The 15,238-nt window shown below is 37.6% G+C and overlaps 1 protein-coding gene across 6 annotated transcripts in view; it reads right to left on the minus strand.

The window, feature by feature from the left end:
- Positions 1-6,503: 6,503 nt before the first annotated feature.
- The window catches only part of CCDC85A (coiled-coil domain containing 85A), a 220,455-nt gene continuing 211,720 nt past the window's right edge, over positions 6,504-15,238 (minus strand). For 4 of the 6 annotated variants that reach the window (XM_060412168.1, XM_027966811.3, XM_027966810.3 and 1 more), the window contains one exon: positions 6,504-8,310. In XM_060412168.1, the coding sequence (XP_060268151.1) occupies positions 8,261-8,310 (50 nt within the window). In that variant the 3' untranslated portion in view covers positions 6,504-8,260. Of the gene's footprint in view, positions 8,311-13,065; positions 13,165-15,238 lie in introns of all 6 variants that reach the window. The other 2 variants (XM_027966815.3, XM_027966814.3) reach the window with 1 other exon arrangement.

Raw genomic sequence — 15,238 nt, forward strand, 5'->3', positions numbered from 1 at the left:
CCATCTGCAGTGATTTTGGAGCCCAAGAAAATAAAGTCGGTCACTATTTCCACTGTTTGCCCATCTATTTGCCATGAAGTGATGCCATGATCTTAGTTTTCTGAATGTTGAGTTTTAAGCCAACTTTTTCACTCTCCTCTTTCACTTCCATCAAGAGGCTCTTTAGTTCTTTTTCACTTTCTGCCATAAGGGTGGTGTCACCTGCATATCTAAGGTTATTGATATTTCTCCTAGCAATATTGATTTCAGCTTGTGCTTCGTCAAGCCTAGCATTTCACATGATGTACTCTGTGTATAAGTCAAATAAGTAGGGTGACAATATAAAGCCTTGACATACTCCTTTCCCTATTTGGAACCAGTCTGTTGTTCATGTTGAGTTCTAACTGTTGCTTCCTGACCTGCATACAGATTTCTCCAGAGGCAGGTCAGGTGGTCTGGTATTCCCATCTCTTGAAGAATTTTCAGTCTGTGGTGATCCACACAGTCAAAGGGTTTGGCATATTCAATAAAGCAGAAGCAGATGTTTTTCTGGAACTCTATTGCATTTTCGATGATCCAGTGGATGTTGGCAATTTGATCTCTGGTCCCTCTTCCTTTTCTGAATCTAGCTTGAATTCTGGAAGTTCACAGTTCACATATTGCTGAAGCCTGACTTGGAGAATTTTGAGCATTACTTTGCTAGCTTGCGAGATGAGTGCAATTGTGCAGTAGTTTGAACATTCTTTGGCATTGCCTTTCTTTGAGATTGGAATGAAAAAGGACCTTTCCCAGTCCTGCGGCCACTGCTGAGTTTTCCAGATTTGCTGGCATATTGAGTGCAGCACTTCCACAGCACCATCTTTTAGGATTTGAAATAGCTCAGCTGGAATTTCATCACATCCACTAGCTTTGTTTGTAGTGATGCTTCCTGAGGCCCACTTGACTTGGCATTCCAGGATGTCTGGCTCTAGGTGAGTGATCACACCATCCTAGTTACCTGGGTAATGAAGATCTTTTTTGTACTGTCGTGTGTTTTTAACTTTTGCCATTTTAATTACGATATGCCTCAGTGTCGACCTGTTTGGGCTCATCTTGACTGGGACTCTCTGTGTTTCCTGTCTGAATATTTCTTTCCTTCTTTATATTTGGAAAGTTTTCAGCCATAATTTCTTCAAATAGTTTCTCGAAATCCTTTTTTTTTCTTTCTTCCTGTAACCCCTATGTTGACACCTTTGATAGTCTCCCAGATATTTCATACATTGTACTCACATATTTTTGTCTGCTGTTCTGATCGGATGTTTTCCATTAGTCTATCTTCCAGATCATTTATGCATTCTTCTGTGACATTTAGTCAGCTATTTGTTGCTCTTAGCATGCTTTTTATCTCAAATATTTAATTACCTATTTTTTTGTGTGCTACTTGTTTATAATTTCTGAGTCTTCATGAAAAATTTACTTTGTTTACATCAATTTTCTCCCCTAATTCAGTCAGCCTTATTATTACCAATATTTTGAATTATCTGTCTGGTAGATTACACTCTGTTTCATTATTTTTTCAGAAGTTTTCTCTTGGTCTTTCAGTTGAGAGTAGCTCGTCTTTTCTTCTATTTAACTTTCTGTCTCTATGAATTTAGGTGAAACAGTTACCTATTTTGGTCTTGAAGGAGTGATCTTATGTGGGAATGTACCTGTGTAAATAGCACGTGTTCAACCCCTTTGCCAACAGGGATCAATTTGATGTGGGTGCCAGTCATGTCTTTCCTCAGAGAGTGCTGGCAGCTATCACTTTGGTAGGAGGTGCAGCTGCTGATAGAGGAGCTAGAGTCTGATAGGGGTGTGAGGCAGGACTTGCTCTCTGCTCAGTGGCCATCACTGCCCTATCAGGTTCGGGGTCTCCTCTCAAGCTGCTGGAGTAGAACACTTGAAGGTTTCACTCAAGCTAGCTCCATTCCCTTCAGTCGTGTGTTTTTCCTTCTCCCCACACTGGGACCTTTGTACCAAAGGAGGGCACTGCTGAAGCAGAGTTGGTATGCTCACAGAGGCGCAGTGCTCTGCCTCTTTAGGTAGGCGTCTGGGACTCTGCTCAGATGTAGCACATGGTACATCTTTTCCCCTGTTGCAACCACCTTAGATCTAGTGCTAGACTATGGCATGCAGTGGGCAGGGCCAGAGCATTCACTTGGCCTGGACTAGGGATCTCTCTCTGCCATGCCTAGGGGCAAACCAGCACCTGTACACTCCTCAGTAGAGTCCAGACTTCTATAGTCTTTCTATCTGTCCTAATCCTTTTCTAATCAGTCAAATGGGTTTGTCTGCTACACATAGGACCCCAGGCCTGGGATACCCAGTCTGTGCCTTGAGCCACTCACTCCCCGGGGTGAGTGTTCACATGTGCAGTCTCCCTTTTCCCCTTGGTCCCCTCCCAGAGGGACAGATCCTGGCTCAGTGCTTTTCTTCCCATCCTACCCAAATATGTCTGTATCTTTCTTACAGCATTGCTTTTATAGGAGACCTTCTGCCCATTTCCAGTTAGTTTTTCATAAATTACTCCACAAGTAGTTATATTTTTGATGTGTTTGTGGGAAGAGATAACTTCCACATCATCATATTCCACCATGTTGACCTCCTTTCTGCTAATTTTTATTCTACTACATAAAGATAACATAGAATCTCTTTTTTGTGACAGCAGTTAAAGGAATCAGTTGTTTGAAAACACTCTTTGTTCTTCCCAATACAACTAAGCCATCATCGTAGACTATTTATCTTGCAATTTTCCACATCAGGAGACCAGGTATTCAATTTATAACATTTAAAGTGTACAATATTAGTAACAGAATCCCAAATCAAAAACAGTATGGAAAAATTTAATCTCTAAGAGTCCAGAATTAGGGTAGACTCCAGACAAGGTATAATCCATGTTTCAGCTCCCTTCTTCACAGTTCTCTTGGCCCTACCCTCTCCTATATGCACGCTTTCTCCTCAGGATGACTTCTCAATGAGAGTCAATATGGTTTCATGCAACAGATAACTCTTCCTTATACATCTGAAAAAAAAAAAAACTTCTTCCTCAGTAAAACTTAGATGAACCCTGTTGGATCACGTTGCCACAGCTGGGCCATAGGAATGCTGTGTATGATGGGCTGATGCTGGGCTTCCTAAACCAATTCCTGGCAACTAGGATGACAGTACCAAGATGGACTCTGAGTCTAGGCTTTAGAATAACCAAGGTTCAGTGATAGAATTGCAAACAGCTTCTCCTCATTCTCTTGGGCAGTGTCTTTCTAAAGCAAAGGAGAACTGTCTTAGGAAAAAGAGAAAAATGAATCTTGGGTTGCCAGTCAGTATGGTCACTGTTGAGTGGTAGGGCTAGACTGAACCTGGTGAATGATGATGGTTAAAAAAGACATCCAGAGGCTGTTATCTGGACTGTCAGAAACTCATTCTTACCTAATCCAGATTTTTGAAAAGGGAAAACAAATTTTGTATAATACTATATTAAGCCCATGCAGGTTGGCCCATACACAAAAATGGCCCATAGAATCAAAGGCCAATTTCAGACCCTTTGTGTTTCTTTAAACCTGTATTCCTGATTAGCATATGAATCCTGTTGCCGTGGCAATTACAGTGGTGTATATTGTGTGCTGTCACTCTAGAATAGGATCTAGAAAACTAATGGTCCTAGAATAGAAAATGAAAGCCTTCTTGGTAATAGGACCAAATGGAATTATAACTTGGGCATCAAAACTGAGAAACATTTCCACAAAATGAGAGGCTCTTGTGTTTTACAGAGACATTCTGAAATTTCAGTGAAATGAGACTATGCTTCACTTATGATTGCTCCTTGCTTCCAGATGGTTTTGTGGTACCTTTAACATTTAAACTCATAAAATAGGGCAACTAAACAACTAGGAAAGAGAAGGAAGAAGGAAATGGAAGAAAGTGAGAGAAATGTTGGGTAGTGTTTGGTGGTATATGCATCTTAGTATTGAAATTTCCATATTAGCCTGCTATGTTTATTCTCACTTGCTGGAAGAAGAGGGAAGGATGCCGGGTGTGGGAGATACTTTAGCCTCTTTAAGTGCAAAGGAGTGGTGGGACAATCTTTTAGGCAAGATGTTATCATTAGCGGAGGATCTGAACACAGAGGGTCCCTTTTCTACTGGGTGTTATCAATCCAAAACCTTTGCACTGTGTCTGATTCAATCATGTTTCTCCTCTATTCTGGCCTGGGAGTAACTATCTCATTTGTTCTCTGCCAGAGCTAGGGAGGGAGAGGTTACACGCAGGAGTCAAAACGACTGACTACTGCCAATTATCCACAGGTATATCAAATTCTTCCTTGTTTAACATCCTTGGAGCCATGACTCCTTCTTAAACAATACCCTCCATCATGTATTTTGAATTTTGGATCCATTCTTCAATGAGATAATGTTTTGTTTCCCTTCTTTCAAGAATTCATCATAATTGAGGATCTACAGAGTACACTATTTTTTTCATGTTCTACTGGAATTATGAGTTTATTAAGTATCTTTTCCATCATTTTTAGGGATCAAGGCAAGAGGGAGAAGCTGTAGTACGTACTCATTCTGCCATTTTGAAGTGAAAGTATTGTCAAACATTTCTGTGGTGGCATGAAAAATAAAGAATTAAATGGTTGTGTAAATTGTTTTTCAAACATACTCTTCCCACGTGAGAATCAGACAAATGTCCCTTTTCTGCATTTCCAAAATCACATTCTGTGATTGGTCATGACAGGGCCTGTGGCAGGCTGAATGAGATGTAAAGGACAGAACCTGAAAGTACATAGTGCAGCTAGAATCTCTGTGTGGTCAACTGTCCCTTCAGTGTTGATGTGGGCCCTTCCCCAGCCTAATGGTATAAATTGCTCACAGGTCTAGGCTCTAGTATCTTAAAGGATTCACCATTGTTTCTGTGAACTGTCAAGATCATTGAACTTTGGAACTCGGAAGACTACTAAGGAGCTTAGAGTAACTCAGATGTTGTCTCCATGAGGCATGTCAGGACATCGAGGCTCCATAAAGTTAAGTTGTTCGAATGCACAAAGCTAATAATAGTCACATGCCGAACTTGCTGCCCTAAAGTCAGCCTCACTAAGCCAAAGGCCTTTTATTCAATGCTGCACTTAGTAAAGCATACTGCTCCAGCTCAACACGCTAACACTAACTTGTACTGCATTTAATCCCACCAAAAGTCTACTAATCATACAAAGTTGTACCATATGAAATTGCTGTTTTTATAATCCAGAGATGGTCAAATATTGGTAATCTCATATGGTTCCGTCTGATATACTGTCCTTTAATTGTATAATGAGATGGAAAATTTTTTCTTTCAGAAGTAAATATATGAATTCCTCATAGAAGTATCTTGAGCTTGTTGGGAATTTACCTCAATAAGCCAGCTTGAAGTAGGCAGATCTTTCCAAGGATGGGTGACAGGATTCCTAACAGAATCAGTTTGTCTTTGAGGTGAAAGAGGATGAGGCAACAGAAAGCTTGCCATAGAGTGAAAACTCTGGAAATGAGAAGTCACGAGGAAATGTAGCACTTCCTCAAGATCACAAAAATGGGTATTTGAGGGAAACTTATCTAGGTCTCAAGGATAAAGGAAGCTCTTACTCGTAGCCAAGATACTGTGGTTCCATGTATTCCCTGAACAGTCACATCCAGAGTAAGGAACGAAAATATATTTATTCATGTGATAGTGGCAGACATTCTTTAAAAGTTCATTGAATTAAAGAATAAGACTGTCAGTATTTTGCTGGATGCCACACACGATCTAAATATTCTTTAGTGCATTTAACATGTGCTAGAAACTTATAAAGCATGAATTTAAAAAGCTTAGATTCTAATAGACTGACAGCTTCAAGGCTGGTAAAAGTAACCTACCAAGATATGTAAATTAACCTTTTTTCCCAGGGAAAATGAGATAAATAATCTGGTCACATAAAAGAAGGGTATCACTCAGTTTTACTGATAAAAATTTTGGGCAGTAGCAAGATTCAGACCCTGAGCTGTCCATCTACTATGCCATTTAAAGTAGGGACTAATGCTAAGTGTAAGAAGCCTTGTTCCACAGTGATTTCCAAGAAGTATGTCTGTCCTCTGACTTGCGTCTTAAGTCATTCTTTCCTCAAAAATGCAGAAGTGTCTTAGAGACACCAAGTTTTCCATTTCTTTAATACTTCCCTTCTAGTTTATATCCTTCTGACTACTAATATTTTAAAAATAAATAATGGAGGTTTAATATTAATGTATATGAATTAAAAGTAATAGATACCTAATTTTTAAATATTCTTAAATATCATTCTAAACTTTTTAACTACATTATGCTAAAAAAATAGTGAATTAAGGAATCTCTAAATATGAAACCCCTCTTTAAGAGCATATTTAAACATGCCTTTGTTTTATATTACTATAGTTATTGTCATCATACATGAGCAATATGATACTTAGCAACTGTGAAAAATCTCAATTTAGGGAAAACATTTTGAAGGAAAAAAACACTGGGATTAAATAATTTATTACCATTGCTAAGATGAACACATATACTTGATACTCAATTTTAACTTTAGAACTTTAAAAAAATAGTTTTAATACAGTATCAAAATTTACACAAGTATTTTGTCAAAAGACCAGTGTTCCTTGTATTAGCTTCTGCAGGCTCTACTGCAGGCACAAAACTTTTTTAAAATGTCTTCAGAGTGTAGGAATACAACAATTTAAGGATGAAAGCTTTTCAAGAAAAGGTGTAAATATAGCAAGCAATTTTCCTTTATAGAGTAATAATAGTCTTAAAATATATAACGTTTTAAAAGAAAAGCTTAAATAGTAACCCAATTACAATAATTAGAAAGATAATTTTATAGCAAATTAATTCATAAATATTTTCTCAGAATAGGATTGCCTCTTCATCACAATAACATTCAAAAAAGTATAACAGTTCCTTCACCAATGACAATTAATACATGTGTAATGAGCCCATTTAAAAACAAGAGCAACAGAGTATCTGCTATGAATCAAATCTGAGTAATTTAGAAGAAAACTGGGAATCGTTCCATTCCTACTTTTATAATTTTATATTACAATATAAACTTAGCATTCGGTCACAGGCCTCTTGCACATTCATACAAGAAACTATCATTGCATTTGAATAAACACAAAATACCTATCATAGCATTTCCAATACACACAGTCTATTATTTTATATATATATATATATATATACCAAAAATAAGGAAAAACTAAAGCTAGCACACCTCCTTTTCAAATCTCAAGCAATCTGAACAAGAGCTTTTAGCTTCAATAATGAAGGACATGCGTCAATTTCATAAAACGTTAAGATAGCTGCTGTAGGCTACGAAAGCTTTTTCCATAAATGCAGTGCAATATTTTAAAGTTTACAGAAAGTTTATTAAATATAACAGCATGTCTAGAAACTAAATTGTAGAAACTGACATTTCACAGCTGGAAACACTTAGAAAAATTGTTTGCTTCTTCTTTAATTGAAATTGTTAATATTAACATTAATGAATACACTGAAGATGGAGGTTGATATGTCCCCAAGATGTGTCTTCATGAATAATACATTAAAATGAAAAGAAAAGATGTATTTACTTTGATCAGTTTAAGTAAATGGCACTCTGACAATGCACTCGACAAAGTCCTGCTACCCTTCTAGCTGGTAAGGAAAACTGATGTGGTATTTTTAGTACCTCAAAAGTCAAAACAAAATCCAAGAAACCTAACCTTATCTTGCATCCAAATTAATTATGCATCAGGAACTAGTATTTTATTGACTAAAATATAATAGGTGACCAACTCTCCAACTTGGGAAGCTGGAAACCACTTGTTATCTTCAACAACATGGTAGAACACTCCCACCATGATATGCAATGATTCGAGTCTATCAAAACCACTGAGGCTCTACTGGACTCTTCCAATCATGCAGGTTTCCCCATTACAATCTTAGATCTGAAGAGTCCAAAACATTTTAGTTCTAATGAAAATATTGGAACCAAAATGGTGATTTTCAAAGCTACCTTGTTTGAGATGGACTGTAGTGAACATCAAAGTGAGAGACAAAAAATACAACTTCAGCCATACTAAATTTTATCGAGGGAAAATATGTGCAATGTACAAGTACTCCAGGTCTGTGGAAATCCACTCTTTCCTCTCTTATCTCTCTGGCAGTGGTGATGTCATGTTTGAAAGAGAGTACATCTCACATGGGTCCCTTGTACTGGTTTCCAGACAAATGTTGCCTAATTCCAGGACACGAACCTGCAGCATCTCCAAGTTTCCTCCATACAACCTTAAGAAAAAGAAGAAAAAGAGTAAGCATCCTAATTGTCCTGTTCCACCAAGGGGTGTGTATGTTGTTGTTTTTTTTTTTAAGGGGGAAATCTATGAGAAGGACAAAGGAATATAAGACAAGAGACAAAATATTCACACAAATGAGCTCAAAAATAAAATGAAATGTGATGCAAGTTTCTAAATCATGAGAACTGCTCAAAAGACAGGAGTGCCATGCTTCTTTAGCAATCAGGGTCAAAACTACAAAATGATATACCAACTTACACTGGTTATGAGAGTGTTCCCCAACTCTGGCTGTCCGCTAGGAATTATTCTTAAACAGGTAGGGTTGTCTATTTTTTTAAAATCTGTCAACATGATTCTAATGTGTAGTTAAGAATACACGAGCAAAATCATCCTGGTTCCTATATTATACATCTAAAATGAGGAATACCAAAATGTTAAATAACTAAGAACAAAAGCTCCTTCACTGTCTCTAGTGGTTTAAAGTCCTGAGCTAGTAGCCTTAGGGTCACTAGTAGATTTCCCTTGTTTTCCCTGTGGAATGGGGGCCTTGCTGCTGCTGCTGCTGCTGCTACTGCTGCTGCTGCTGCTAAGTCGCTTCAGTCGTGTCTGACTCTGTGCGACCCCACAGACGGCAGCCCACCAGGCTCCCCGTCCCTGGGATTCTCCAGGGAAGAACACTGGAGTGGGTTGCCATTTCCTTCTCCAATGCATGAAAGTGAAAAGTGAAAGTAAAGTCGCTCAGCCGTGTCCGACTCTTAGCGACCCCATAGACCGCAGCCTACCAGCCTCCTCTGTCCATGGGATTTCCCAGGCAAGAGTACTGGAGTGGCGTGCCATTGCCTTCTCCAAATGGGGGCCTTAGTTATCATAAATCTTAGCTACCCAATAGTATATCTCAGATTACCACAATAGAAAGCATTCAGATGCAGGGAAAAGATAAGAATAAAATCAAGAGTCACTAAAAACAATATGTTAAAAATCAGGCTATTTTAAAGGGACAATAGCAAAGGGTGAGATTAATAACAAGTAAAACCACCAAATCCAACAATGACATAACAATATACTACATTAAGAAACCACATAGTAACAGTCATAACTCTCTTAGTGTTTCACTGTTAGGATTATGATCAGATTGATTACTTCCACAGAAATTTACATTGCTCTAGAAGGCAATGGCACCCTACTCCAGTACTCCTGCCTGGAAAATCCCATGGACGGAGGAGCCTGGTAGGTTGCAGTCCACACGGTTGCTGAGGGTTGGACACGACTGAGCAACTTCACTTTCACTTTTTACTTTCATGCATTGGAGAAGGAAATGGCAACCCACTGCAGAGTTCTTGTCTGGAGAATCCCAGGGATGGGGGAGCCTGGTGGGCTGCCGTCTATGGGGTTGCACAGAATCGGACACGACTTAAGTGACTTAGCAGCAGCAGCGGCATGAACATAAAGCAGCTGGTTCATCAATACTTCTTTGTTTTCTCTTTTAAAAGAGCAGATATTCCAGAGAAGCAGATTTCTAGTCAAAGTAACACATAAGCATGTAGGGGTCTGTCTACCTTCATTTTGAAACCTATGGAACTATTCATCTCTGGGTGTAAGAGACACTGCTATGTGGTAGAGATGTCCTGTCATATTTGAAGGGAGCTGTAGTTATGGTCCTTTAATATTTGGGAAGGAATTTCCTAGTAGCTTAGATGGTAAAAAATCCATCTGTAATTCAGGAGACCTGGATTTGATCCCTGGGTCAGGAAGATCCCCTGAAGAAGGAAATGGCTATCCATTCCAATATTTGTGCCTGGGAAATCCCATGGACAGAGAAGCTCGGCTAGCTACAGTCCATGAGGTTGCAAAGAGTCAGACACAACTGAGCATATATAGCAGTGAATGGTTCAGGCTGCACCCAAGGGACTTAGGGAAGTGTCCTTTCTCAATACACTGACTGAAGAGGGACACATTCCGAATCAGGAAGCCAACGGACACTGTGGACTTTCCCTTTCTAGCCCTTAAATGGTATTACATCTACCCAGAATGCTTCAACGTCTTGTTTAAAAGCAAAGGATAGATTCAAATGATCAGGAACAAAAGGCATTAGATGATTACAACTCCAAAGTGTTGTATACAACTCCCTCTTCAAGTATTCAAATGTAGAATGTAATGGGCCTTAACCCTGAAATTACGTGGGGAAAGGAAGCTCAGAGAAGACAGAACTTTGAAATAAGCCAAAGACACTAAGACAGACACAGAGTAGCAACTTGTTAAATAAGTAAGAGAGCTGAACGGTTGGGTATCTGAGATGGTTACTGAGATGGAGGACCAGTCAAGTATCTCAGCTGCTCTCAGGGAACTGACAAGGGCCAAACAGAGAAACCTAAGATAAAACTATTACTACAAAAAGATAGATAATATACTGTTTCTTAGAGAACAGTATATTTTTGTGGTTGAGCTTGGAAGAGACTAGAAGCATTACATGCTTATTAATCAAAATGATGGTGCTGTGAAGAAAGGTTGTTAACGTCTATAAAATGGAAGGAAGACTGTATAGATGTTAACCTATTTCCAGAAAGAATATCAGAGACAGATATAAACCTGAGTCTTTTAACTGATCTCACGTTATGAGAAAGCTTTACATTTCTGTAACGTTACTGTAAAAGCCCATAGTTCCTCTTAATAGGTTTCATAATCTTATATACATTATTGCTTAGAAATTTTGAAACTGTCCCACAAACTGTATTTTCGTTTATTCTCCAATATTTGCTATGTGTTCTTGATGTGGATATAACTTACAATGGTGACACAAATATTTTAAATCAACACTTTTTTTTTTCTTGTGGCTTTTAAATAATTTCCAAATATAACAGTGCTAACAATCAGATTTGAACTAATTTACTTTTTTTGTTTTTCAAATTGTGGTGACCAAAGGCAAAAAACAGAAAAGATGCCCTAGAGAACTTTCAAAGGTAAAAAGCTCTTGGCTTTCTGAAGGCAATGATAATTACCACTGTGTGTGTCCTTTTGAAGGATTTTTGGAAATACAGGCAAATCAAGATCAATGCAAAACTAATCAAGACCCAATTCATTAGTGGGTCCCTTCTCTAAGAAATAAACTTTCTAATATCTAAAAATATTTCATCAAAAAAAGAGACAAGAAACAGACCTGTGTTTATTTAGACAAATTCTGGCATTGAGCACAATAGAGATGGTTTCCTCTGTAAGATACATTGATTTCCATTCTTGAGAAAGAAAACAGAAGTGCCTAGATTCACTACAATTGGGAAAGTGGAAAGAGCTGGTCCTCAGAGAAAATCTGGGTATATGCTTGACTTCTCTATTCTTTACAGGACAATTGGGGCAAGTAGCTTAATTTCAGAATCTTAGTTTCTTCAAGTATAAAATGAGAGTTCCTACCCCAATTGCCCAAGACCTGGTACGAAACCCAGACTTCTGAATTATGAAGGAGCCTCAATATGACTCTGAGAACCACTGAAGGTATGACCTCCTATGGTCCCTTCCAGTTTTACAATTCCTAATGTTTGAACTTTAAAATTTATCTGAGGGAGGTGTTCAAATTGAAAAGCTTAAGAACAGACAAAAAGCTACAGAAGACAAATAGTGACACATTTAGGAAATCATGACATCTGGAACCAATGACCATTTGAAAACACACAACAGATATGTAAGAAAGAAAAGCAGCACCACAAGCAAGCAAGAGACTGTGTGCTGGGGCCAGACTGCTAAATGGCCATGGACTTATTTAACACTTCCTGGATTCTAGGATGCCTCGGGGAGGCAGGTAAAGGAGATACCTGGTCCTAATAGCCTAAAGCTGAAGGGTATTTCTAAGCAATTTTGATATCCTAGTGAACAAAGGATAAAAGCACAATGAAACACCAATTCAAATCGAAGCTTAAAATAACTGACCATGAATTTTTGCTTTTAACAAATGTCTTCCCCATCATATTCTACTTAGTTTTAAATAAGTTCTACAAATTATATTCTTGATTAAATGATATATCCAAAGCATATTACTCAAAAATTAAAATTAAGATTAATCAAATCCAAACCTCAATAATGATTACACAGGCTAAGCATTGTGAAAATAGCATGTCTTCCCCCCACCCCCCCACCACTGTATTTCTGTGATTTCATAGGTAGATTTCTGTGTGGCTATCTCTTAAGTTCATATCTATCTCTTACTATTTTGAGATACTGCTGGGCATGACATAAAGCACACATCATATGAATGAAGAATGTAGCAAATATTACCTATTGGGTTGGCTAAGAAGTTCATTCCAATTTCTATGGAAAAAACAGAACAAACTTTATGGCCAACCCAATATTAAGATGGTGATTTTTTTCCCCAAGGACTGTTACAAATAATCTGCAGAAGGCTGTGTTTTCTTTATCAAAGGTTTTTAAACACTGCTCTTTAAGGAAAACTATGAAATGGAAACTGATTTATTTTATCAAAACTAGTAACATTTAAGGAAATCTATTGTTCAGAAACTTTCACAGTTCATTCTGGAACACAGAATTGGCCGATTCTTGCTCACCTGCATATTTTACATGACTATTGTGTTAAAAAATACTGCAATAACATTTACTAAAGACAATCAAGGTTTGGTTTTACTTTCACATAAAAATATAAAGGCATTTGGCCAGTATTTTAAAAGTGGGTGTTCATGAAGCAAAATCTAAGCTATGATGAGGCTTTCAACACAGAATACACAATAAAGCACATTAAACTTACATTGCACATTTCTCTGACTATAGCTTTTTCTGTCTCACTAAGGTCATGTTCATACTCTTTACCCTGTTGACGATCTATAGTTTCCTGAACATCCAAGACCTGGATTTGTTGAAAAAGAAAAGCAAATTTCACATGGAAAAAAAAAAGTTTGTTAGTTATGAGTAAAAATCATCAAGGAGCTCCACTTTGTAAAAAGAAAGAAAAAAAAGAAAAAAACCTTAGTTTTTTTCCATGTCTGCATATCAGAGTAGGTTAGTATATGGCAAAATCTTTTAAAAGAGTTGATTGTTCTGAAAGCTATCTGGAGTCAATTCTGCTTGATTTGCAAATGGCCATTAAGAGCAATCTATTGCATCACTAATAGTCAATTGAATTCATTCATGTCCAAAATAATTAGATGCATTTAGTTAATCTGGTCATTAAGATAAAGCTGACTGTCAACCATTTGGAGATAGTCAATAAATCTTGCTCCAATGTAAAGACTGGCATGTAATTAATTATATTACTCAACAGTCCAAATGATATGTAGACACGGCCTATAGAAAAAATGACTAAAAAGGATAATAGTGACAGGTGAGACTTGTCAGAACCCATAAGAACTTTTAACATGAACGCTACTGACCTCAGAGTTCTTGCCTAGATTTGTTCCTGGTGCCTAGGACAGGACTATGGAGACAGCTCTTTGACCAAAGCAAAGAGAAGCAATGGCTCCCCAGTCATGAAAATATGTGAGCAACACTAAGTATTTTTCATCTGAGAATGAGATGCTTTTAAACAATGTTAGATTCTACCTCTCTAAATTATTTCTAAATGAATTGAGAATAAGCTTCTGTTCAAAATGTCTTTAAAAGTTTCATGTCAATACTCTATACAGTACAAAAGAAGACAAAACTTTGGCCTTGAGTGCTGTTTGTTATTTTTCTCTACATCAGCTTCTAAATCAAATCACTGATGTAGTATTAAAAAAATGTTTTTCCTAAAAGCTCCTGTATAATCCACACTGAACTGTAACACTGCTAAACTCCTTGGTTCTATTGCCACGGTCAATGCTGATGGCCACACCTAAAGGTGTCACCTGAGAATTCATACTTAAAAGCCTGAAGCAGAACCTTACAGAATCAGTTCACATTCTTTTTATACTTAGAGGAAATTATTGATGATGCTCAATGAATATTCATAGAAAAGTTAAAGCACTCCTTGGAACAAGCTCATTTGCCCACAAATTCGATTTATTATGCACCTGAGAGAAGTGTACTTCAAATCAGTTAATTTCTGCTAAATGAAGTGAGGCTCCAATTAATAGTTATGAATTTTAAAGCAAGAAAAATGTGGCATATTTCAAGTGGGCAATTCCTCACATTGATTTACAACTCTTTCCCCCAAACTATGACCATGGAGTTTATTAAAGTTTAGAAATTTTTAAAACTTTACAAGAAGATGAGAAACTGAGCCACTGTTTCAACTACTACTTTCAGAACAGAAAAATGATATAAATCAGCTCTAGATTGATAGCCTTTTAAAAACAAAACATGTCAAGAGGCTACATCTTTTTTTTATGTTGAGATATTCCAAAGATGTGTTTCCCAGAGGCTATGTTTGCACGTATTTCTGTCTCGACTCATAGAAGCAAGTGTATTCTATATTCAAGAGCCTCCAGTTACCCAATCAAGGTGCTTTAGTTGCTCAGCATTACCCATCAGCCAAGTGAGGACACTTAATGTGTTCTGATTATAACATAATATCTTCCTCTTAAGATAAAATTTTATATGAAAATTCAAAAATGAATTTGGAGAAAACTGAAGAGCTCTTCCTTGCCCTCCCCTTCCTTTTAGGCCATACTACCACAGCTGCATTGAGAAACCAGGGAAAGATGTCAGTGTGACCCACTACACTGATCTGATTCCAACGGCACTTGTAATTGAATAAGGCAATGGGCTGAAACAGGTTTCAGTTTGGAAAGCAGGGCAGTGTGTCATTTCTGAAGTATGTGTAGATACCAATACTACAGGCTTGAAGCCACTCCTTCATTTTTCCATTTCTAAAGTGCTTTCAGATTGCTAGTGCCTGATTTATGCTCAAGTAACAGCTTGTTTAGCATGCTGTTCATACTAAACAGTATCCAAATGCTGTTGCTAAGAGCAAGCCAGTTGATAAACCAGCAGCTGTCAGACAA

The sequence above is a fragment of the Ovis aries genome, chromosome 3 (assembly GCF_016772045.2).
Source record: "Ovis aries strain OAR_USU_Benz2616 breed Rambouillet chromosome 3, ARS-UI_Ramb_v3.0, whole genome shotgun sequence".
NCBI classification, from domain to species: Eukaryota; Metazoa; Chordata; class Mammalia; order Artiodactyla; family Bovidae; genus Ovis; species Ovis aries.